We start from the raw sequence: 26,702 nt of genomic DNA on the forward strand, positions 1-26,702 counted from the left end.
TGCATTCATTCATGACAACTTAATTTGTAGAAAGGTCCAGAGTTGCCTTTAGGGCAGTAATTATATTTTGGTCAAAGTTAAGTTGTGTCTTTTAATCTCATTGGTGTTTTAGTTTGTTTCTTGTTTGTCTACTGGTTGGTCGATTTCCCTCCAAAAGTTCTTTGGGTTTTAGTTTAATCTTTGTCAAGAGTTTGAAGAGAGCGGACTGTAATAAAGGTGTACAGACGTTTTTGACAAATTACATCTCTTCTTGGGTCAAATCAATCTATTTATATAACTGGTGTAATAAAAGCCCGTTAATCGAACCCTAACAGGAGTGTTGATTTCTTCTTTATGTGAACGGATAAACCTGTTACATATATATAAACTTTAAAAGAAAACACATGTATGATCTTTGGTAAAACATTCGGTGCTTTTAACAAGTTGAGACACAAGTTCTCGAGTACAGTGCCTACCCAACGATGGTCTAACCAGATCGCTTTAAAAACCTATATATTTTACTGGGATTGACCATAGTTCTACAAACTTGTCAAGGCTCGCGTGATAGCATGGGAAGTAAACATGGCGAATGTAGAAGTTGCCTATCTCGTTAGTATATACGTTCCTGCTTATGGTTATTGCTTTTAAAGGTTCAGTGAGCTCTGTTTTATTTAATTTCTTTTGTCAGCAATATTCACGACAACGATACCTGATTTTATGGCATGAAAGCTTTCATATAAATCGGCGACTTTTTCAATCCCGGTACAGGTCCTACAAAACACTATAAATAAAATAGTCCGTGCTTTCCCTAGGTTATAACTTAATTCGTATTTAATAGCATCGTTAATTATGTTCCGATATTCGGTAGTCAACATGTTTTCAAGTTGTATTAATGCCGTAGTGTGTATATAACCTGTTGTTTAATTTGATTAAAATGTAAATATGCAAGGGGCGCAACTCAAGTTGCTCGCTAGATAGCGCCACCACATCACCGAGTTTCCGTAATGAAATCTGCCAAGGGTTTATGGGGAGCAAAGTGGACCGAAAACCCTGGCTAGCGAAGATGCGCTATAAGGTAAGAAATAAATACCATGCAATAAAGAGAAAATATTTACATGCATTTCGTTGACAGGATTCAGTTTGATAGTGTGTGCATTTAGTTTTGATGTACATTTATCCCTTAACACTGTTTGTTTCCTATATCATCATATTATATGGGGTGGTTTATTGGATTATTTATTTTTTACATCATTCAAAATAAACTAATATATTATCTTTCAGTGGGCAGTCACCCTTATTTGTGTATAATTGATTCTTTAAGCTAAATTTTCTCCAACAAATATAATTTAAAGTTAAAAATCAAAATTGTTCAAGTTAATTTAACTTCCCCGATAAATTACCAATTATCGACAATAGAATAAAGAAAACTATGACTGATTTATTTGTTGGTTTTCATGCATATGTTCAAATAACTTGATAACAGAGGTCATGCACATATATAAGTATAGATACTTAATTACAAAATTGTATTCTGGTTTGAATGTTTCGTAATTGTCATTCCCGCGTGTAAATGTAATGCTATCTCAGAAAGATTTTATAAATATGTGTAGAGCGCTCTTATAGCAAAAAGGGTTTTGATTAAAACTGTTTGATAACATTGCGATACAGTCCGCGCTACAAAAGTATTCGGATCCAGCTCTGATACTTTAAATTTCCATTTGACCTTTTTTTCTATTGGGTTTTAAACTATTTATCATCGATTAAAGTTCCCCTTTTCTCTCTCCTCTCTCGTTTTTTTTTCTTTTCTGCTTTGCTTATTCATTCCTCTCGATATCTTTTTATTATCATACATCTATCCACGATATCTTTTTTTTTATATATGTCTATAGTATATATCGTCTAATATCTTATTTTTCTTTATGTCTCGACACATTTATTTATATATATTTCTTGTTCTCTTTTCTCCCCCTCCCACCCGTTCTTTCTCTTTTTCTCTTTCTGAAATGAACTGTTTTAAACTACTTTATGTGTTTGTTGTAGACACTGAATTTCAGTATACAGGACGTAATGGTGTTAAAAACCACTCTTGAATGCCTCCATCATTTAGTATTGTGTCAGAGTACATAAACAAAACACGGAAGATTGTCTTTTTCTGTGAAGGTATTGAATTGTCATTATCATAACGCAATTCAAAACTGCACTTGAAATGTAAGTGAATCATTTATTTTAATAATGTGTAAATGTGATTTTTTTTGTACGTACTATATATCGACAATAAAATATATGATTCAGGCATAATTATGCAAATGTTTACTTTCCTTAAATTGTTACCTAACAGAGTTGGGCTTTTATAATTTACACAATGTATGGATATTATTTCAACAGAAAACGGTCCGAAAGCTTGGTTGGTGTACGGGCATATTGGCCCACCGCCAGGGTCAACTCCACCAGGCAATGGTACTTTACAACCGTGAGTAAGAATGTTAACAACAATTAAAGTCTTGAAAATACAGGCAACAAATATAATCTCTATCTATGACTTAAAATCAAAGGATTGAAAGTACTGACATCAACACCTGATAATATTCATAACTACTAGTATTAAGCAGTCTGAGGCTTGAAAGTATTTGGAACAAAATAACTTAATAACTTTTCTCCGTGTTTTGCATTAAAACAAATCAAAGGCTTGAAAGAGCAATGACGGACATATTACACTGGCTGATGTATTTTGTTCATTTAGTAATATAAATGCTTTAAAGTATTGAAAGCGATAAATGATCTCCCATCTCCAATCTGTGACAGACACAGTGGATCGAGATGGTGAGTGGGTAATGAATTCTAAGCTCATTAATGAAGTCTTTCTTTCAAGAAGTGTCCCAGATATGTCACAGATATTTCAACTCTTACGACTTCAAAATCGAATGTTAACTTTATAAGAATAATGAACTTTTTATGAAACATTTTCTTTTATAATAACTATTGATATTATTCTAAATTCTAGTACGGTTATTGTCGAGATAAAGGAGATGCCGCGGACATTATTCTCCAATATATGGCGAACATATTCATTAAATCATTAGATTAGAGAAATCTATTTTTATCACATTTATTATAAAAGTTTAACTCCAAACCGAAAGCGAAAATTTATACGTCAATTTCACGACTTATTTCTAGTCAAAAGACGATGTGTTATGCTTTGAACGTTTTATCAAAGGCTCAATGCGGCTGTTCTATACAATGTATACCTCCCTAATACATTTGCCCTGTGCGTTCTTATATAAAGTAAATAAAGTATAGTATTTATAATGGTACGAAATTACCCTTAAAATTCAAAGGTACGTGATCCAAATATATTTCATAAATACGTGATGTGTATAAATCATCCAGTGAAAAAAATCCGTCATTTGCATATCATTCCAATCCGTAGCATATGAACAATACACGTGTAAACAATTACTTACAAATCCGTTGAAGTTAAACGTTACAGTCATCTAAATGACGCAAATCGTCTTTCTGTAGGAGCCATTAGTGGCAATACTTAATTGTTAGTATAATAGAAATTAAGTTCATAATTTATTATCGTGAATGTTGAAAAATAATCACACCGGATCTTAACATTTGTTTGAGATATAAAAACCTCGGCTACCGCCTGCTTTATAAATCTTTTTTGTTAATATTTCTCGACCGAGGAGGTTAATATACAACATTCACAAAAACTCATACTTTATTCCTTCACTATTAAGCATAATAAATTAATATTACTTTCAAAATAACATTACAGTAAACAACATTTTATATATATGTAAAGAATGTGCTATAACTTTCAACTCCAAAGTAAAACACGATTTTCAAAAAAAAAATAAAAATAAAAATAAAAATTCAAATGTATAAGTAAAGATAACAACATTCTACTGTGTATAATTCATCTTATATACGGAGCAGGCAATAACATCGTTTTTTTATAGTGAAAGGGTTAGATAAAAAAAATGTTGAAACAGACTTCGTACGTTCATTTTTCTGCTTTAAAAATAAGAAAAAGGGATCATTAGAAAAACAAGTAGAGGACATTCAGACATGATTGAGACCTTATCTTAAAATTTTATGAACTAGACTAAAGTCACAAATATTTTTTGACTTCTTGTAATCAACAGGTGATATGACGGAAATCGGATTTAAACTTCCGGTCGTGGGTGTTTGGAGTCTTTGCATACGTCGTTTTAAAAAAAGCAACAAATGTACGTTACTATAGCATTTTTATCTCTCAAGTTATTAGAAAACAACTTGACACTGATATAAAGGTAGATTTATCAATACTGAAAATTCCTACTTAAAACATTATCTGCGTAAAATTGCGGGAAGCACATTTCGCGGTTTGTAAAATATCGCTTTTATTTTTCGGACATATGAAAACTAAATGAAATTATGCTTACAACTTGGTGTTTACGAATTTATATTCTCGCTGCTTGATGCAACCGGTTGAATCACGGATATAGTTCTCGCGTAAAAAAAGAAATCTAAAATATTTCTTTATAAATATTATTTAACTAATCAGAGTTAAGTCCATTTATCAAAGGGAAACCATGTTAAGATTTTATAATATAAACGTTTTATTTTACTATGAAATGATAAATCTAGGCACATATTTCACAAATATTATTCCCACAATAACCTGCGCCTCCTGGTATTAGCCTTACCATCGGCCTTACATTTTGGGCTATTAGCCAAACCTGTGAAGTCATTCTGTACTTTCGTCAGTCATCCTTCAAAAAATTCAGAGGGAAGACTTTTTTTGGTTTCAGGTTCTGTAAATCATTTTGTAATGTTATAGCTATGCCGTCGCTTTGTGCAAGTTATTTTGTTACGACGAATTTCTATTACATTTTTTTGATTCTCTCATACCTTTCAATCGCCGATGACAATTTAAAGCTTAGATTTATATGGATTTAATCTGTTCGTAATACGGCACATGTAGCCATTGCTTCAAAATAAAACGCAGCACATGTAGCAATTGCTCGATCGTGCACGTGTTTTCAAAAACATCCGACGATTATTTTGTTTATTCAGAAACCGATTCTTTAACGTGCATTTATGGACTACAAGAACGGAAAGTCTGAAATAAATATTTTGTTACATTTTTTTATTTTTATTTTTATACCCCCATTCTTTACTGGGACAACTACTTCGATGTTACTTAATGCCTATTTCATAAACAAAAATATAAATTATTATGGGTAAATCAATTTTAACAAGATTATGTTGTATCTACTCCGTATCTTAAACAGGGAAATGACTTTAATTTCAAATGGGAAGTTGACATTCAAACAATATAAATGTATAATGATCCATCCCAGGAAATATTTCGCTGGTAATTTCTTCTAAAAAAAAAAAACCCGGTGAATATGGCATTAGGGTCAATTAAAATTCAAATATGATTAGCTAATCAATGATATGATTTGTGATTCAAAAATTACATGCAAATAAAACATTAAGCCCAAGTTCAACATCGCTCACCTGAGCGACAATAGCAAACAAAAAGCTGTAGACCGTCATTGGAGTGCCATATCAGAAATATCTAGACAACTTAGTCATGTTGATAGATGATATATTCTGATTTTCAAATATTTTCAAATGCTCCAGGGATGTAAGGCCCATTTACCGGAGCAGGGGACGTTGGATTTAGCATAAAAAAGCTACTTTGCAAGCCCTTTGATTTTTTTTTACCAGTGAAAATAATGATAAATTTTGAACTAAAACATCAAAGAGAAACAGAATAATCGTGGAATCTGAAAAAATCAAACCCTGTTCTCTCAATATACGGAGCCCCTTTGGTTGCTTTACTTCTAGAAAATTATAGCGAGCGAGGCGGCGCAAAGCGCCGCTCGCGTTGCGAGCTCCATAGACAACGTGTACGAAAGGAGGACATTTGAGTTGAAATCTGCACATTGTTCAAAGAAAATTTTGTGGACCCGCGTGAAAACGTTCTACTATCCCAGTGATCCTTTGCGGTGCATATGCAACATGGCGGAACAGGAAGCGTTTCTAAGGAAAATTCTTACCTGTAATGTGCATACATCATTTTCATTTACCAATAAAAAGTCCTTCAAAAACACAAACGTATGCAACCAATTTGCTTACCTAAAAAAACCTGTACCTATCTGAACTTTTGCTGACATATGACGTCATTTCCTTCCCCGAATTTGTTCGACAAATTTACGAAAACTGTCGAGCGCAAAAGAAAGTAAAGTATGACGTCACAGTGATCTCGCGTTTTAATTTCCCGCGATACATTTAGAGGTGGATCAAGCATCTGTATTGGATGAAACGTGTAGGAAGAACTTAGTATCAGTGTTAACGGTGACTCTTTGGCTGATTAGTTTGTTTTGATAATTTTTTTGCTTAGTAAATACACATGCAAGTTCCATGCTAAGTTTACTGTCATATTGATCCAATCATATATGCATACGTTAGGTAGGTGACAAAAATTACTAAAAAAGAAAAGTCCAATAGTTATTAGATCTACGTGCAGCCACGTCATTTTGTAATGAATAAATAAAAGGAAAACAATTGAACTGCTAAAATATCTACATGTTTTTGTTATAGTTGCATATGTGGTCAAACCTTTCAAAAATATTGGATACCATACACTAAAAAAGAGTGAGGGCACATGTCTACAACGCTTATAGAGCGTACAAAAAACCCCAAAATTGATGTCACAAAGGAAAATAATTAAAACACCGGTAACAGCAAGGAACAGAATGAGAAATAACAGACACAATTTATTGTTTACTGATTTTAATGATCATTATTAAAAGGTAAAGTAATGATAGCAAATAATTGTATTTACATAAAAAAACGGCTTTTTGTTTATATAAATATTTTAATAAGTCTGTTTAACATTGTATTAATGCTCAGTGGTAGTTTGTTAAATGTAAAAGCCTAGGAAGGGACCATTGGAATAAAAGTTTGATAACTTCGGATTCCTTGCGGTGGTAAAAGTTTTCGAGACAAAGCCAAAGTTTTTTGGTTAGGGCAAGTCCACGGGTTGCATTTAACGATGATGACAGATGTGTGGTTCCTTCTGCGCTCGCCCCAACGGTCACACCGTCAAACATATTATTTTAAAGATTGTTCTCTATTTTTTCCAATGTAACCCCCCCCCCCATTCACATTGAGGCTCCATACTACCCTAGGGGATCATAATCTGGACAGACGGATAGAGAGTTCTAAACAAACATGAATCTATACAACCAGAGAATATTTTTACCAAAGTGATAGCTTTCTTGCCAAAATGTACTTGACAGGATTTTTTAATACTGCTTAGTACTTTTCAATAATTCATATTGTTTTCGCTTTTTATTTAGGGTTTGACCCTTCATGTGAACAAATTTGAATCCCTTTCACTCATTAATGCGTTGTAATTTGAGGAATGCTATATAAGGAAAGGAAGAACATGTGAACAAATTTACATTCCAAGAACAGAAGAAAATGTATACATCTTGATCGTAGATGCTCACTTAACCCTTTGGTTGATCTGAAACCATTAGTAGGTTTTTAAATCTATAAATGTTATAATGGTTATCTTAAATTTGCATGGACATTCAATATTTAAGTTAAAATCTTTACCGGTGTCTAGAACAGCCAGTTTTGATTTAGTGATCAATTATAGTTCAACTTTAAATTATACATATTTAAGAAATCTTTTATGACTATTTATGTATTTAGTTTTATATATAGCTATATTAACCATTGTTTAGATTATCACAACGTGTGAAATGAACAAGAGTCAGTGTGAATTGAACACAGGTCAATTTCAGCTGCTAATGTTGATCAACAAACATCAGGTGTGGCTTCTAGAGCAAATTGGATTTGCAAGAAACATTTGCAACCCATCACCAATATCCAAGCTATTTCCATTCCATGGCTGGTGTTGAGCTTGACACTGCCTCCCCATCAGGACTGTGAGTTTGCTTATCTAAAACAAGTAATTAATTAATTGTTAATTAATAAGTATCATAAAGTATATGATAGTATAATACTGCTTCATATTAGAATTTAAGAAAACAAGTTTTAATTAACGTCTGTCCAAAGACACGTAGCACATTTACACTCAATTTTATAAAAATAAACATACTTGTTAAAGAAGTGAAATTGAAATGGATGAAAGTGAAAATACCATTTGAGATAATTTCATTCACATTTTCATTTTTAACAGGAAAACGCATAAGGACAAAACATGATTTCTTATACAAATAATATTGGTAAATTTTGACATTTTTTTCTCCAATCGGAAGTAACTCTGAATACCTTGATGATTTTTAAACGTTATCATTCTGGTAGGTAGCAATATAAAATCCCCATAGACATCACATTTTTATTCCCACCCGATAAGCAAAGAGAGTGCTTCAAAACAACTAGAAAATTGTTAAAGCTTTTGAATAAACATCATTTGAACCATGAGGTATTGACAAATTTCGAGGAATAAAGCAAAATGTAAGTCAAGGATATCTTGAAACAGAGTGCAGTCTTCGTTTACCTCTACATGCTTTTAAACTGTTTTAATTAAATCCTATAGACATGTTTCATGTTTTCTTATATCTGCAAATGCTTTAAATTAAATTATCTTAATATGCTTTATATATATATATATATATATATATATATATATATATATATATATATATATATATATATATATATATATATATATATATATATATATATATATATATATATATATATATATATATATAAAATCAAAAATGAAAATGAACAGTTCAAAAGTTTCTATTCACTAGCGCTTTCTGGATTATAAATCCTTCTTCAGAGGCGTATTCAACAACGCGAGCGCTCGCGAACGCTCGCCAAAATTTCCCATATCTGGAACACAAACTTTGGCAATTTTTTAATTAGTTGTTGAAGTTTTTGATTCCGCTCAATGATTAAAAAATTCTTTTTTACGGGCAGCCAGAAGGCAGTCCGTTATTTGATATACATTTTAATTGTAACTGCGTTTCTGCGGAATAGTTTTTTTTAAAGATAGATTTTATATCATGCTTATTTTTATGAAATAAAAGTAAATTTGCATGTAGCAATATGTTTTATGCCTTTTAAAAACTATTACATATTTTTGTTTTACTCGTAAATGTAAAGTAGGTCATTTTTAGTAGACTGTAGTGTTTGGAGTGTTTTAATCGAGATTGTACTCTATTCGGAAAATTTAGGAGTTCTTCATTCTTCTCAAAACAATGTATCGGGATCGGTATACGGGACGTACTACAGACCTGAAATACTAAAGACCTGAATGACGTTAAATTTTAGATAAATGATATATTTGAATTCATATGAGCTGTGTCGAATAAAATGACTTCTTGTGTGTATTTATTATATTTCCATGTGAAATGTGCTAGAAAATATCATAAAATGACATCCATATCATTTATCTACGCACACATATGAAAGAACTAACAATTTGAATTGACCTGAACATTTGATATAACCTTATTTATTATCCCCTCGCGCAACTTGTTGCGAATGGATATAGCATCGCTACTGAGTGTGTGTGTGTATGTATGTGTGTGTATGTATGTGTGTGTATGTATGTGTGTCCATTTCAGCCTTTTAAGTAAAATTTAAAGGAAACCCTCGCATGCATGTTTATAAAACTTTATAAGCATGGTTTATGAACAATACCTGTTCATTTTCATATAATGATGTTAAATATTTATTAGAATATCGTTAAATGTAATCAAAACACTTTGAAAGATATTTTATGTATGACATGACATTTTGTGTTCGCGAAATGGAACATTCTAAACAAACTTGATATTTAGTTGGATTTTGGTCTTGTAAAGGTAAGAAGCAAAGTTGTTTTAGAAATGGGAAGTTAGACGGATGTCCTAAGTGTAAAACTGGATCGAGGCGAGCAGGAGGAGAGATTAATTTAATCCGAATTAAATCAAAACAAGCAGCTTTTTAAGACGAATTTCGGGCTGAACTTCCCGAATTACTATACGAGAAGAACAGGTCAGAAGAGAGGCTTTGGCGAGTATCATCAACAATATTAACAGGGAATTCACCTCATGTTAATCGCTGTATATACGTTACTCTATTAAAAAAATCAGAGGTTGAAATTACTACGTAAACTCGAATTTTCACATAGGACAGACTACAAATCGCTATATCTTTTGCTACGTGTCATATTCATTATGAAAATGCGTTGGTGTTATTGTGTTCACTAGTAATGTAAGGAATTATACAATCAGGTAAATGTAACCCCAAATGGATACATCCCAGAGCGTGCATGGGGATAGGAATAACGAAATATTTTAATTTAAAGAGGTACTTACATGTACCTTTAAAAGAATCCATTTCTATTTTACCATGTGGTCCCTTGAAATCATATAAACTTATGCATTAAGTTTTAATTCAATACAATGCATGAAAAAAAAAATCAAAATGGTTTGAAATACATAATCTCCTAGAGAATAATGACGAGTTGAACTCTGTTGTATAATAATGTAAAAATCAGTGTGTTCTCCATTGCATCATACTCAGGCAATGATCATACAATTACCGTTAGAAATGCTTACAGTAACGAACGTGATTCTTAATAATAATAGTAAAATGTTAAAATACAAAACGTGTTGCTGAAAATATGTTAAAATTGACCCTAAAAATTAGCACAACCAGCTCCTTATTTTCTTCTTTGTGACATGTTTTTATGTAAACAACCAATCATGATTTATACAGCAATTATATATTTTATTCGGCCCAGTTGACGCAACTGTCAATATGATTTCGTTGCTTCTTAAATTTTTAACGTTTTATATTGTATCATGACGTCATGGATTTATTCCTTCCCTGAAAACACTTTCATTCCATCATGACGCCATAGTAAACATTTCTAAGAAAACCAATTTCATAACTTATGTACGTTCACCTGAAGAAGGATTTAAGATCCAGAAAGCGCTAGTGAATTAAAAACTTTGGAACTGTTCATTTTCTGGGGTTTTTTTTTTTTGGGGGGGGGGGATTATTTATACTTTGTTTTATCACCTTTCACTCTTTTTGGAATATATATATATATATATATATATATATATATATATATATATATATATATATATATATATATATATATATATATATACTTATATATATATATATATATATATATATATAAAACACATTTCGTACATCACATTGGGTGATATCTTATTAATTTAAATGATAATGACTCAGACTTACCTGTCAGAGCGTCCTGTCTGGTGATATACCTGTATATAACCACCGTGTTGTTGTTCCCTGATCCGACCCAGAGACGGTGTGTGTCAACATCATAATTAATGCCACATGGTTCAATAATCTCTTCTGATTCTGTCAGTAGATATGACAGAAACTGTCCGTCCCTGTCTATGATTTGTACGGTTTTAGTTGTATCATCACACAGCAGGATGTGTGAAAGCGCGTCGGTACAAATTCCATGTGGCTGTAGTTCTGATCCTGATGGGTGTCCTGTATAGGTGAAACGATGTCTTCCTCCACGCTCTGTCACCACTACAGCTGTAAAGTCAGACACCACGATGTCTTCATTGTTGTTCTCTGTTACATAGAGAGGTCCACTATACAGTTCCAGCCCTGTATTGTCGTGCTGTACGGTTTGAATCAGTTGTCCAATCTGGTCGTACCGGGTTACCTTGCCTTTCCCTGTACACTCTGTTATCTCTCTATACATCCCGACCAGTAGATCCCCAGTTATTCGGGACCAGTACACACACCGCGGTTCCCATGTAGAGTCTGTTCTCTCTAAAATGGTGGTTCTTGTTTTCATATCCCTTGACAGTTTGTTGATGTTATAATTTCTATCAATATAAATTAGTTCACTCTTATTCTTTACTGTGTGTAATCCATATACATCCCTACATAAATCCCACACACGATGTGTAGAGACAGATGTTGTGTCTCTGAAGATGAGATTGCTTTTATGATCGCTGACCCAGATTCCATCTAATGTCACTAAGGAAACGTGATAACAGCTATTTACACCGGTCAGTGTGAGCGAGTGAAGTATCTCGGGGGGAGACATCAGTTTCAGCAGACACTGGTTTCCTTGCTGTAGTTTTTCTGTCTTTGTGGCGTGATTCAGATCTACAAATATCAGATATGAGATATTATATATTGTTATATCAAGTCTAAAATATATATTTTTATTATAAATCTTCTATGTAGTATCAGTTTCTTCGGTCAATAGACACTGTACAGTATTCTGCTCTTTAATAGTACTCAAGTTGTAGTTTTACAAAATACGGTCATATATGTATCAGACTTTTTTAACGAGTCTGATGCCTGTGTAACGTACCGAGCTACTTGTACTGCCAGGGGAAGGGTTCGTGCCTGGTCTTTTCCAGGGTTTTGGGTGTACTTTAACAAAGTCTTATAATATAATGATTTTCTATTGATTGTCAAAAATGATTGATATAGCCTAACCTTTCTTAGGTTAATAATCAACAAGTAATTTCAGGGAATCTAGAATATTTTCAAACACAACAAGGGTATAATGAATATATATAATTGACACTGTGTGTGATGTACTGGTGCTGCCTTGTTCAGGTCGGACAGTACACACCCACAGTGACAATCCACTGAGGTCAACCACTCAGCTAAAATGACTGACCGTCCTCAGATTACCGCATATACTGTAGGCTGCCTTATTCAGGACGGACAGTATATGTGGTAGCCCTTCAACCACTGTGCACACTGTAGGCTGCCTTATTCAGGACGGACAGTGGACACAACGGCCTGGACGACAGTCTGATCAGCCACTGAAGAGAACAATGGCTAGCCTCTCTGAGGAAAGCCTACTGTGACACACTGACAAGCCAAAACGACTGCAATGCCTACAGTACCAAGAGGACAACCTCTCTATGGCCTATCAACACACTTAACACCGTTACGAACGGGCAAGCTCTGTAGTGACACAAAACCTTTTATTAAACTTCACCAACTTCCTCTCTCTGCGGCTGATTTCCAACTAAGCAGCCGACAGCTGATTCACTCTCGCATTTATACCCTTGTATCACGTGACATAAACAAAGGAACTAAAAGAAAAACCCGGTCTGGGCCGAACCTAAAATATCCGGAATTTTTACACCTGTAGATAAAATTGCGAGGGAAAAAATAGTTCAAGTTGAAATTGCGTGTTTATGATTAATTGATAGGGAAACAGGTAATAAATGCTTTAAAAAAAAAACAACGGTGCGTATTTATCTATTTGAAAAAGATTATTAGAATGATACCATGCCTATAAATTATTTGTAAACATACCAACGTTCCGCGTAGAAATCTCAGACAATACTGCATATATATATATATATATATATATATATATATATATATATATATATATATATATATATATATATATATATATATATATATATATATATATATATATATATATAAACACATTTCGTACATCACATTGGGTGATATCTAATTAATTTAAATGATAATGACTCAGACTTACCTGTCAGAGCGTCCTGTCTGGTGATATACCTGTATATAACCACCGTGTTGTTGTTCCCTGATCCGACCCAGAGACGGTGTGTGTCAACATCATAATTAATGCCACATGGTTCAATAATCTCTTCTGATTCTGTCAGTAGATATGACAGAAACTGTCCGTCCCTGTCTATGATTTGTACGGTTTTAGTTGTATCATCACACAGCAGGATGTGTGAAAGCGCGTCGGTACAAATTCCATGTGGCTGTAGTTCTGATCCTGATGGGTGCCCTGTATAGGTGAAACGATGTCTTCCTCCACGCTCTGTCACCACTACAGCTGTAAAGTCAGACACCACGATATCTTCATTGTTGTTCTCTGTTACATAGAGAGGTCCACTATACAGTTCCAGCCCGGTATTGTCGTGCTGTACGGTTTGAATCAGTTGACCAATCTGGTCGTACCGGGTTACCTTGCCTTTCCCTGTACACTCTGTTATCTCTCTATACATCCCGACCAGTAGATCCCCAGTTATTCGGGACCAGTACACACACCGCGGTTCCCATGTAGAGTCTGTTCTCTCTAAAATGGTGGTTCTTGTTTTCATATCCCTTGACAGTTTGTTGATGTTATAATTTCTATCAATATAAATTAGTTCACTCTTATTCTTTACTGTGTGTAATCCATATACATCCCTACATAAATCCCACACACGATGTGTAGAGACAGATGTTGTGTCTCTGAAGATGAGATTGCTTTTATGATCGCTGACCCAGATTCCATCTAATGTCACTAAGGAAACGTGATAACAGCTATTTACACCGGTCAGTGTGAGCGAGTGAAGTATCTCGGGGGGAGACATCAGTTTCAGCAGACACTGGTTTCCTTGCTGTAGTTTTTCTGTCTTTGTGGCGTGATTCAGATCTACAAATATCAGATATGAGATATTATATATTGTTATATCAAGTCTAAAATATATATTTTTATTATAAATCTTCTATGTAGTATCAGTTTCTTCGGTCAATAGACACTGTACAGTATTCTGCTCTTTAATAGTACTCAAGTTGTAGTTTTACAAAATACGGTCATATATGTATCAGACTTTTTTAACGAGTCTGATGCCTGTGTAACGTACCGAGCTACTTGTACTGCCAGGGGAAAGGTTCGTGCCTGGTCTTTTCCAGGGTTTTGGGTGTACTTTAACAAAGTCTTATAATATAATGATTTTCTATTGATTGTCAAAAATGATTGATATAGCCTAACCTTTCTTAGGTTAATAATCAACAAGTAATTTCAGGGAATCTAGAATATTTTCAAACACAACAAGGGTATAATGAATATATATAATTGACACTGTGTGTGATGTACTGGTGCTGCCTTGTTCAGGTCGGACAGTACACACCCACAGTGACAATCCACTGAGGTCAACCACTCAGCTAAAATGACTGACCGTCCTCAGATTACCGCATATACTGTAGGCTGCCTTATTCAGGACGGACAGTATATGTGGTAGCCCTTCAACCACTGTGCACACTGTAGGCTGCCTTATTCAGGACGGACAGTGGACACAACGGCCTGGACGACAGTCTGATCAGCCACTGAAGAGAACAATGGCTAGCCTCTCTGAGGAAAGCCTACTGTGACACACTGACAAGCCAAAACGACTGCAATGCCTACAGTACCAAGAGGACAACCTCTCTATGGCCTATCAACACACTTAACACCGTTACGAACGGGCAAGCTCTGTAGTGACACAAAACCTTTTATTAAACTTCACCAACTTCCTCTCTCTGCGGCTGATTTCCAACTAAGCAGCCGACAGCTGTTTCACTGCCGTATTTATACCCTTGTATCACGTGACATAAACAAAGGAACTAAAAGAAAAACCCGGTCTGGGCCGAACCTAAAATATCCGGAATTTTTACACCTGTAGATGAAATTGCGAGGGAAAAAATAGTTCAAGCCTGTACAAGGCGAGGCCTATAGGATTTCTTTAAAGATTAAAATCAAGCACAATGAAATCGCAAATAACGGAAGATAACGTTTCCTTTTTTAAACATTTAATATTTTGTGACACCTTTGCAGATCTATACGTTCATATGGTGATTTTATAATACGTTACGAACTGCACTCTATGATACAGGGTTCATTCATTTTGCTTACAACAAATTACAATATTCAGCTTGGTTTTAAAATGACTCATAAATAATGCAAATGGGTTTTCTCTAATAAATATCTCAAATATAGCTTTTAAGTATTATACAAGATGCAATTGATTGGTTGATATAATAAATATTCCAGATAGGCTACAAAGATATTTAATTGAACATTTAAAAATTTAAGTTAACATGATTTATCCTTTTACCTTCTGTATTTACTTGAATCTCAAAATTACGTTATCATTACTCTATAAAGAAAGTGACTAAAATCTCCTATGGACATTTCTCTACATCATAATTTATATGATAGTTTTGATGACTGCATCTTTTTTTCTAATTTTAAAATTTTCAATTCATTAGAACTTGGACTATATACCAGTATATCTTTGATCTACCATGTTCATGATTAATTACAATTCCAAAAGACTCAGTTATATACCTGACAATGATTATAGATAATAACCTAACATATATCTATTTGTTCTATATGTATATGTTCTTTCAGATGAATGTCAAGAAACTGATTAACATTAACTGACAAGAGGAGACAATGAGAGCCCAACATCATCCTTCATCTCTGGTGAAGGGGAGAATTGCTAAATTTGGGCGCACATCAAAATTCAAGCAAAACAAAGAAAAAGGCGGATGCTATAAATCGGTGTTGGCTTCCCACTTGCTTTTAAAGAGGTACAAACATTGCATGTTTGCAACTTCTAAATTGAAGCAGGGCATCTAAAATATGCTAGAATCCTCATCTTAATGGCCTTAACATCATTTTCAAGGTTAGTAAATAAAACTAAATTTAATGACGGTATTCCCCGTGGTTTTCTTGTTTAAGTATGAACTAATTATACCCATGCACGGAAGGAGAGGGGCTATATTGTTTTACCCTTATGTGTATGTTTGTCTATAGCACAAATTGTCAAAGATATCTCAGCAACAATCGCAGATGCTTGAAATTTTAACTCAGTCTTTGTTAAGGCCTGCCATACAGAAGGATTCATTTTTTAATATATTTGATGTCAACTTCCCGTTACATGTAATGTTAACTTTGTTTTTTTATACACACCAAAGCAGGGGTATCACTAGTAAGAATTAACTCACAGATATCTTGTTGTCATATCTTTAATAATATAGTAAATATTCTTGTTCTAAATGCAATTATAAATTGAAGAATTTTGGAGAAAAACTTTCATTTACAGTTCAATCACTATATTTTCCATAACTCGTATGAAATATACCGAAATAACCTTACAAATATTGATAATTCATATCGTGTGATCTTCTTGTATATCTCACCCTTACTTGCAAAATACATGTATACTTTTGAAAATAAATTATTTAAGGTAAAATACACATAAATTCAAAATATTTTATAGATGAATTTTATTTTTAAATCCATGTTTTCTTTATTGGAGGTCAAGTATATTGTAATAAAATATTGCTTGATAACATATCCATTATTCATTTTCATCAACACATTTTAAAATATCCTGCTGAAAAAGACAGCTGTCATTGGTATAATGGATGCAAGAAAACACTAGTGAATTAAAATTGTTGTTACCACAAATGGCACACTCAAGGATTACACGCTTTCCAAAAAACACAATTACGGCATGCAGCTATAAAGGGATTCTTTGGAAGTCTATGTTTTGTAATGGGGAATTTCTTTTTAAGATTCCATTAGTATTTAAAAAAAAACTTAAAAGTTAAAAGCTCAAATGTCTTCAGTACTAGAGACCTGTGATTTGACTAAACAACATGGAGCAATTGTAAAGGACACATAATTTGTACATTATTGAATATCAATCTATAATTATCCCTAAATTACTTAACTTTTACATTGTATTGTAATTCTCAACATTTGCATATATGTTTTATCTTTGTACACTATGTTTGATGTACAGTACAGTTAGTAAATACATTCTTTCAAAATTTCAAACATTTGTCAACAAAATGTATGAAGTGCAATCTGAGGATCATTTAGAGGTTTGTAATTCTCCACAGTCATATAAAATGAATTTGAAATCATGCTGTTATTGTTAAACTTGAGAATATTTCAGATAACTTCAAAATCTCTTTATTGATTGCATTTTTTACTACACATTGTCCAGATATTTTGTGTATTATTCTATAAAGCTGATTTCTCAATGGCCTATTGCTTCTCAGGTAAGCAAAATGACACACAGATTACTTGATTGTGTAAAATACTGTAATCAAGTGATGTACAAATATAACTTCTGTATTTTGGTGAAACATTAATGTAAAGAATAAAATACTGCAGTTTCAGAAATTCAGTTTACTAAATTCTAATACTATAATATTCTTTCATTATTTTGATGTCAAAATGACTATTTTTGATAAATCGGCATAATAAATAAAAATGTATCCCTGTAATTTCAGCTTGCATATAAGTATCAACTGTTATATGGATGTACTTCACAAAATAAAGATTTTGATGTTTAAATTGCTTTTCTCATCTAATCTTTATTTAAGGCATGATCCAGGCTAATCTGGGGCAGTAGCTGAGTATTTCCACATTTACTACATGTATATACCTTAACTGACATATTAGAATAATTTAATTATGGTTGTAACGCGGCATTTGATTGGATAGAAAAATTTAGTTAAATTTGTATAACCTGGTTTGCACGTCACAAGACACGTCACAATGCACCAACGTACTAATTCACTTGACGTTACGTTTGAATTTTGAACAGATTTATATCATTTTTAAAAGTAAAACGGACTCAATTTGTACAGCAAATTCCAGAAAATTAAATTAAAAGGAATGAACTCAATATCTACCCAAGTTATACTCGTATAACCTGGGTATAAACCCGAAGCGGATTATAAAAAAAAGCGTAAATTGCTCCAACCCAGGTTATACGAGTATAACTTGGGTAGACATTGAGTTCATTTCTTAAATAGTGTTTTCTGTTATCAAACTCATTCTTAAGAAAATAGTTATAACACTATGACATTGACAACTTGCAATCATGCTTCCGCCTGCCTATCAGTATTTTCAGTACTTTGATTTTTTTCAGAAATTAGTTTGTATTACATAGATTTACACATTGATGAAGTCATGACTAAAAGTTGAATGTCGTGTAAATTTGATTGGAAAGCATTGTAAACTTATTCAAAATGTAACTAATCTAAGAGCTGTAATAAAGTATTGTGGTATGAATTATTGAGAATTGGACATAAGAATACTGGGAAAGATGTTAGTTTTATCAATCATTCGCTAAAAGGTATGTAAATTTGCTTTTTTTTCGGCCAGGCTTTCCTTTGCCGTTGTTTACGATATAAAAATCCGACTAGAACAACACTACCCCGTATATATTGAACTTGAAATCTTATGCGTATCTTTAGTTTGATCGATGCTTAAATTGAAAAATGCTGCTAGAATCCCATGTTGTGTTTTGTTTTGATGCAACATACCTTTTTTTGTGCAAACTTCATAAATTTGGGATGGTTTTACGAGAGCCGAATGAAAAACTATTTAATCAAGAAGAACATAGAATTCCAGCAGCGGTTTGGATTAAACTGAGACGTTTTGCCTTCATTTGGTATGTTTAATTCATTTTGGAAACCGCGGGGTAGTGCTGATTTTATCTCAATTTATGTTAAGGAATATACGTATGCTATTTATAGTTGTCACGTGATAATGCACCAATGTGGCAATAATGTACTATCCGATTTTAATGCACTGCCATCTATTTTAAAGGACAGTACTAAGTTTTTGATCTTATTCAAAATAGTTATCTAATTTTTACGATTTTGAATATAACAGTCAAAACAAGACGCTAAATTGCCCATATGCTTCCTTAACAACCCATGCCTTGATAAAAATCCTAGATGACGTCCCCATATTTGAAATGTTGGACATAAAGCCGAAACACTGGTGGTGGTTGTGTCCAAATCTCATGAATCTTCGTCGAAAGGACCAACAGTTACGCATTTTTAAATGTTAAAAGGCTAAATTGCACAAAAAACAGATGATCACCAGCCAAATGTATATTTCTAAATGATTAAAATACGGTGTGACTCAATTCTTCAGGCCCTGAGTAATTGATAGGTATGATTTGTATTTTTTTTTTCTTGAGATTATGGAATGGAGTTAATTTTTAGATAATATTATGTCATTATTTTTTATTTAAATAATTTTAAATAAAAAACGCGTTAGTTGTCGTATCGAGATGGTACCGTGGTTTATTAGCTTATATGAAGATGTAGGTAATTACTAAGTGCACGGAAACTTAAGCATTTTCCTATATATGAAATGTGAACTACTTTCTATGTGTTCTCTTTTGCTTTGGTTTTTTAGGTCTTTCCACCTTTCAGGTGAATACGAAAGCCGAGAAGGATCATTCGAGATTCGAGATTCAAAATACGAAATTCGAAATACGAGATTCGAGATTCGAAATTCGAGATTCAATATCTAAATTAACCAATCAAATCATGGATCTGAAACCTGTATCCTAGCAACATCAAACTGTTCTAAATAAAGATCATTCGTACATGCTCTTTCCTACAAATAAATGCTATGTTCACTTCCCCCTACCTAACTAAATGATTATTTGTATTTACTTTTACACAGAATATCTAAGTAGACTAGTAATAATACAGTGTGCTTCGCGGATTTAAGTGATTTTGTTTGCCCTGGTGCATTTCCACCTGATGCGTTTGAACCCTGGGGTATTTCACCACCAGTAATAGATTAAAACCCGGGTTTATTCACCCCTTCTGTGTAAAAATGCTGTTATGGTAGAGAACTTCATAAGCGTAGGTAATTTTTTCTGTAGGGGGTCCTAAGCCAATTTTAAAAAATTTTACTATGTAAATTTAATAAGCTCCAATTTTCCCGAGGAGGGGGTCCAGATCCCCTGACCCCCTCCTTTCTAGATCCCCGCATGAAGATTAGTACATGTATCTAAATAATCTAAATATAAATAACCTGTCCTGTTTCACTAATAAATATAAGCATTACTTATCGTTTTTATGTATGCATACAGTGATACACTAGTACTATGATTATAAACAAATCATTGAGATATTATCACATCCTACGGAATTATTAATAAATACAATTTTTTTCCCTTTTCCTCAGTAAACAACTTATTATGAGTCTTACTTTTGGAATTGTTTTCAATATAGAAGGATACCTACTCTCTACAATTAAAGGTAGGGATGATAGGGTGCCAATTTGTTCACATTGCCGATTTCTTGTGCAGAGAACAGTAAAACTTTTTAAAAATTTGATTGTGCATGAATATTTCAAAATTAATTGTTGTACATGTTTTTGTTATAATTCATTCATTGATATATCAACAAGAAAGAATAAAAGCATATGTTTCACAGCCAAGTTAAGTTTCTCTGTAGTTTCCTAACCCCCCCCCCCCCCCCTCGCACCAAAATTGACATTAATTACATACAAGCTTATCTTTTAAAAAAGATTGGTGAGCTAGCGCTGTAGCAATCATAAAACCCAGAAGCAGATTTCTAAAACATTGGTTTAAATTTCTGAATCGATTAATTAACAATAGGAAGGCACAGTGGTGTACTGGAATTGTGCTGGAGTGGGGTCTCAATTTAAAATTGTGAATTTAGAGTGGGCTTCACATCGGCAATGGCATAGCTCATTGGCTGTGCCTTAATCATTATGTATCTACTGTAATTTCAATTTCGAGGTGAAATTTTTCAGGAACCATTGGTACTGTTTTGTAGCAATCGTATCTTCTCGGGCCTTTCCGGCAAGCTCGAAATGAAAAAAATGTACCTATATGCTCTCATATATTTTGATCGCTTTACAAAGTTGGGGGGGGGGGCAGAACGAAAATATAGGGGATTGGAAGTTAACAACTTAACAGTGTACCCCTACAAAATGTTTAGTTTTATATCTTGCGTAGGATTTTCTTATTTTGGTAAAAAATAGTATTTCATGAAGGTACAATGTCAAAAATAAGTGTAAAATTTGATTACTTTCAATATTTATTTTTGTTATTCTAATGAGGTACCATATGGCACAATAACTTTTGAACGCCCATTGTTGCTCAGGTGAGCGATGTGGCCCCATGGGCCTCGTTTTTTTTGTTTTTTTTTTTTTTTTATTCATTTATTTATGTATTTATTTCATAAAATACTCCAACTTTTTTCAATTTATTATTGATGATCAATTTTTTTTGGACATTCTGCTTACTGAAATAAGAGGCAAATCCATCTCATATTCTGCTTCTAAGAAAAAAAAATTAAATGAAAGAGAAAAAAAACTAGAAAAAGATAGTGTTTCTTTGGAGCAGAATCTAACAGAAAACTCCTTAAATTCACTTTCAGACAAACAAGATGGGTTACTCAACATAAGAAAAAATAGATTAAACGGACATTGTATAAGGTCAAAGTCTCAATGGATTGATGAGGGGGAAAAGCCTATTAGGTATTTTATAAATCTTGAGACTCGGAACTTTATTTACAAATTCCAAACATAGAAAAAAGAAGATGGGTCATCCATTCTTGATCAAACAGAAATATTAAAAGAAACTAAGTCCTTTTATGAAAATCTGTATAAGAAAAGAGATCATAGATAAATATAGTCTTTATGAAAAGTTGAAAAAAATAAATAGCCTTAAACTTAATAATGAAGAATTAAACACCCTTCAAGGTCCTATAACGAATACAGAGATATTGAATTTCTTTAAAAAAGAAAAAAATGACAAAAGTCATGGCCCTGATGGTTTCACAAGTGAGTTTTAAAAAAAAAATTGGAAAGACTCATTCATTACAAGAGCAATAAATCAATCCTTTAAAATAAGAAGTTTTTCAGAAATTAATAAACTTGGTGTAATAACGTGCATTCCTAAAGCAGGAAAACCTAAACAGTTTTTGAAAAATTGGCGCCCTATAACCTTATTAAATGTAATTTACAAGTTAGCATCAGGATTTATAACTGAACGTATGAAAACAGTTCTAGATAAATTGATAAATAAGGACCAGACTGGATTTCTAAACTGAAGATTTTTCGGGGAAAACATAAGACTTATCTTTGACCTCATGTACTATACAGAACAAAATGATATACCAGGCCTACTAATGTTGATTGACTTTGAAAAAGTGTTTGACACTATCTCATGGAGTTTTATCTCGAAAGCACTAGATCTTTTTAGTTTAAGACCCTCCTTTAAAAATTGGATTAAAACCTTTTATAATGGAATAAAAGCTTGTGTAATTCAAAACGGTGTAATTTCAGAATATTTTTACCCAGAAAGAGGCAGTAGACAAGGCGACCTAATATCCCAATACCTATTCTTACTTTGTGCTGAAATTTTAGGAATATTAATAAGAAACGATGAAGATGTTAAAGGCATAATTATAGACGGGGAAGAATACAAAATATCTCAATACGCAGACGACACCTCAATAATAATGGATGGTACACCTCAATCATATGATGGCATCATCAGGGTTTTAGACTCTTTTGCACAGGTTTCAGGCTTAAAAATAAAATTCAGAAAAACAAAAATGGTTTGGATAGGTCGTAAAAATTTTTCAAGAGAAGTATTTCACCACTCACGATGGAAACTGAGTTGGGACAATTTAACTTTTGAGCTACTAGGTATTAAATTCTCAGAAACACTAGATGAAATGGAAGACCTAAACTATTTAACGAAACTCTCAGATATAAGAAAATAAATGAATCAATGGAAATCAAGAAAATTAACCGCTGTTGGGCGAATCACAGTCATGAAGACATTTATAATACCAAAATTAAATCATTTAATATTAACTTTACCCAACCCAAGCACTGATTACTTGAAAAAATTTGAAAATGATATTTTTCAATTTTTATCGGGTGGTAAAGTGCATAGAGTAAAGAAGAGTATAATTGTACAAGATTACTACCATGGGGGGTTCAAAATGATTAAGTATGGTGATTTTATTACTGCACTCAAATCTACTTTGATAAAAAGACTTATTAGGGCTGATACAAAATGGATAAAGCTTCTAGAATTCATTCAGAAAAACAGATTATTCATTTAGTTTATGTAAAACTTTGGGATATTCTTTCAGGAAAGAGGTGTTTATTAGCTGGTTAAAAATACAGGAGCAAACTGTGTTAAGTAAACCTCAGGTTATAAATGATAATATATGGTACAATCCGAAAATCACAGTAGACAATAAATCAATATTTTTTAAAAGCTTTGCTAATTTAAGATTTATTTTTGTTGGTGATTTACTTAATATAAATGGAACATTTGAATAAGCTTTTAACAATTAAAACAAATAAATTTAATGACAAAGCTTATTGAATATGCAAGTTTAAGAACTGCTGTGAGGACCAGATTGCATACACAAGATATAAACATACCAAACTTACAAATAATAAAAGAATATTGACCTGTTATGCCTAATCATATTCTATTGTTTGATAATAATCGTAAAGGCTGCAAACTTATGTACAACGTGTTATTAAATAAAAAGAGAGAAACATGTACATCTATACCAAAATGGAGAGAAAAGGGACATAACAATGCACAAAAAACCTGGCACAAAATTTTTGAACTCCCCTTTAAATCTACACAGGAATCAAAACTACATTGGTTACAGTTCTAAATTCTTCATAGGATTGTTCCGACAAATAAATATATTTTCAAAAAAAAAAAAATGAGTCTCCTGTATGTACTTTCTGTAAAAGAGATGAAGAGAGTATTGGGCATTTATTCTATGAATGTACTATTGTAAAAGAATTGTGGTAATATGCTTTTGACGACTGGATCTTGCAACAGATTGATTTGTTAATAACATTTGATAAACAATCAGTTCTCTTTGGAAAATATAAAAATAGAGATATTTATAGATTTTTTAACTTGTTGGTTCTTATTGTGAAGCAATATACTTTTTCTTGTAAATACAAAAGTAATACAAATCCAAATATACATGGATTAAAAAATGTTATAACAGAAAGGCTCTTGACTGAAAAATATATGCTAATGAAAAATTGTAGACATAAGGAGTATGAAAGCCATTGAAAAAAAAATTGTGATAAGCTGTAGCACTGCATAATATATAGTTAAATTGTCTCTCTATTGTGTCTCATCTCAATCTTGTTTTCAATGTGATGTCCTTTTTTGTGTTTTATCCTTTATCCTTTTTCCCTCCTTTAAGTAGGGATCTATCACATGATTATGGTTTACATTTTATATACATAAGTGAACAATGCCTCAATCCTCTCTCTCTCTCTCTCTCTCTCTCTCTCTCTCTCTCTCTCCCAAAATTCACTTTCACTACATAAGAACTGTATAATATGGAATAATCATATACTTAAAAAGCTTTTCAAGATGATTATATACGCATATGTACAAGATATGTCATGTATGTACATATATATGCTGTGAAAGTGAAAAATTCAATAAAAGAAAAAGAAAAACAAATAAGGTCATTATGTTAGAAATTGAAATAAATTATTTCAGGGGTGTTTCGTATGTAAGTACAATGGCAGCAACAATGCACGCAATGTATTTAAATCACAACAAAAGGTTTCTCCTTATATAGGCAGTTAGTAATGATAATGACTCAGACTTACCTGTCAGAGCGTCCTGTCTGGTGATATACCTATATATAACCACCGTGTTGTTGTCCAGTGATCCGACCCAAATACGGTGGGTGTTGATATCATAACTCAGCCCGCGTGGTCGGAATATCCCTGATGGTCTTATCAGTAGATATGAAAGGAACTGACCGTCCTTGTCTATCATCTGTACGGTGTGGGTTCTACCATCACACACAAGGATGTGTGAGAGGGCGTCAGTACAGATTCCACGTGGATATGGTGTGGATCCTGATGGATGTCCTGTGTAGGTGAAACGATGTCTTCCTCCACGCTCTGTCACCACGACGGCTATGAAGTCAGACACCACGACATCCCCATTGTTGTTCTCTGTAATAAAGTTAGGTTGTCTATACAGTCTGACTCCCGTGTTATCATGCATTGTAGTTTGTGTGAGTTGTCCACTCTGGTTGTACCGGGTTATCTTGGATCCATCACACCCTCCTTGTTGAGTGACTCTGTCATGGAGAGCTGGCTGGTGTGGAGTGTAAGATGTATCTGGGAGAGGGCTATCTTTATGGAGGAGAGGAATTGTAGTGCACTGAATGTGAATGCTGGCTGTACATATATGTGTTCATATCTCTGAAGGCTGACAATATGTCTGCTCATTTCTATCTTCTGTTTTAAACATCTGTGTATGAAATTAAAGTCACAAAATACATTGTTCAATAGATCATATACCACTTTGTCAATGAGTTCATGCAGTCTCTGAGCTTTTGTTAACATCTTTGATTGGTAAAGGGAGAATCGTGTTTGACAAGCTTTGAAATCAGCTTTGATTCGTGGCAGGAGAACAGGTCTGTCAAAGAGAGCCTCACTTCTGATGGTGTGAATGGTTCTTCTGTGTTGTTGTCGCTTTGTTTTATAGGCTGTTCTAACATCTAGTTGACTGTGATTTCTATGTTTTCTGCAGTGGAAACAGACAGGAACTTGACAAGGTTCACAGTATTTTCTATAAACAAGGGTAGGATGTCTCACACAGAACTCTTGTGTTGGGATGTAGTTGATTTTATCACCGTGTGACACAACATCATGGTCTATTGTTTTGAGATCTTTTACATGATTCTCTTTACACTGGAGACACAGATCACATAGACACGATACACAATGGTACTCTGTGTCCCCCAGACACGAACGACACTGATGTACTCTATACAGGGAGCTTGCAATATCCATAATGTGGACGGGTAAGTTCTTTAAATCACAACCTGTTTAATTAAAAATAATAGGTTCTTTTATTACATTCTTCTGTGTTTTTCTATAATGCAACATAATAGTTACTGCGTATAAATGTACTTGTAAATTGCGTATAATTTTAAGTATAGTTTTCAAGCATTGGTTTTTTTTCGATGTTTTCAGTTTAGAAATATAACTCATACATGTTGTTAAACAGTAGTTTTTACAAATATTCAACAATAAAGTGAATTCGATTGTTAAAAGCAACATTCTAAGAGTGATT

The 26,702-nt window shown here is 33.1% G+C and overlaps 3 protein-coding genes across 3 annotated transcripts; all 3 read right to left on the reverse strand.

The window, feature by feature from the left end:
* Window positions 1-3,836: 3,836 nt before the first annotated feature.
* LOC128170416 (uncharacterized) lies at window positions 3,837-12,364 on the reverse strand. Its single transcript, XM_052836187.1, has 2 exons — window positions 11,227-12,364; window positions 3,837-7,951 (listed from the first exon to the last, which is right to left on the reverse strand). The coding sequence occupies exons 1-2, from the start codon at window positions 12,062-12,064 to the stop codon at window positions 7,884-7,886; spliced, it is 906 nt and encodes a 301-aa protein (XP_052692147.1). The 5' UTR covers window positions 12,065-12,364; the 3' UTR covers window positions 3,837-7,883.
* A 1,141-nt stretch (window positions 12,365-13,505) lies between these two features.
* LOC128170415 (uncharacterized) lies at window positions 13,506-25,665 on the reverse strand (the record flags this gene model as incomplete). Its single annotated transcript, XM_052836186.1, has 2 exons — window positions 25,220-25,665; window positions 13,506-14,404 (listed from the first exon to the last, which is right to left on the reverse strand). Coding segments are annotated over exons 1-2 (1,305 nt in total), but the record flags the coding sequence as incomplete, so codon positions are not given.
* Window positions 25,664-26,419, reverse strand: LOC128174881 (uncharacterized). Its single transcript, XM_052840307.1, has one exon. It carries the CDS (start codon window positions 26,417-26,419, stop codon window positions 25,664-25,666), a length of 756 nt encoding a protein of 251 aa, XP_052696267.1.
* Between the last annotated feature and the right edge of the window lie 283 nt (window positions 26,420-26,702).

This window comes from Crassostrea angulata, chromosome 2 (genome assembly GCF_025612915.1).
Source record: "Crassostrea angulata isolate pt1a10 chromosome 2, ASM2561291v2, whole genome shotgun sequence".
Taxonomy (NCBI): Eukaryota; Metazoa; Mollusca; class Bivalvia; order Ostreida; family Ostreidae; genus Magallana; species Magallana angulata.

Bases quoted from the DNA above. Each gene is read 5' to 3' on its own strand.
- LOC128170416 (XM_052836187.1), bottom strand. From the start codon at position 12,064: ATGTCTCCCCCCGAGATACTTCACTCGCTCACACTGACCGGTGTAAAT. The intron at 7,952-11,226 runs GTAAGTCTGAGT...TACTTGTTTTAG, and splicing joins CAGACAGGACGCTCTGACAG to ATAAGCAAACTCACAGTCCT.
- LOC128174881 (XM_052840307.1), bottom strand. From the start codon at position 26,419: ATGGATATTGCAAGCTCCCTGTATAGAGTACATCAGTGTCGTTCGTGT.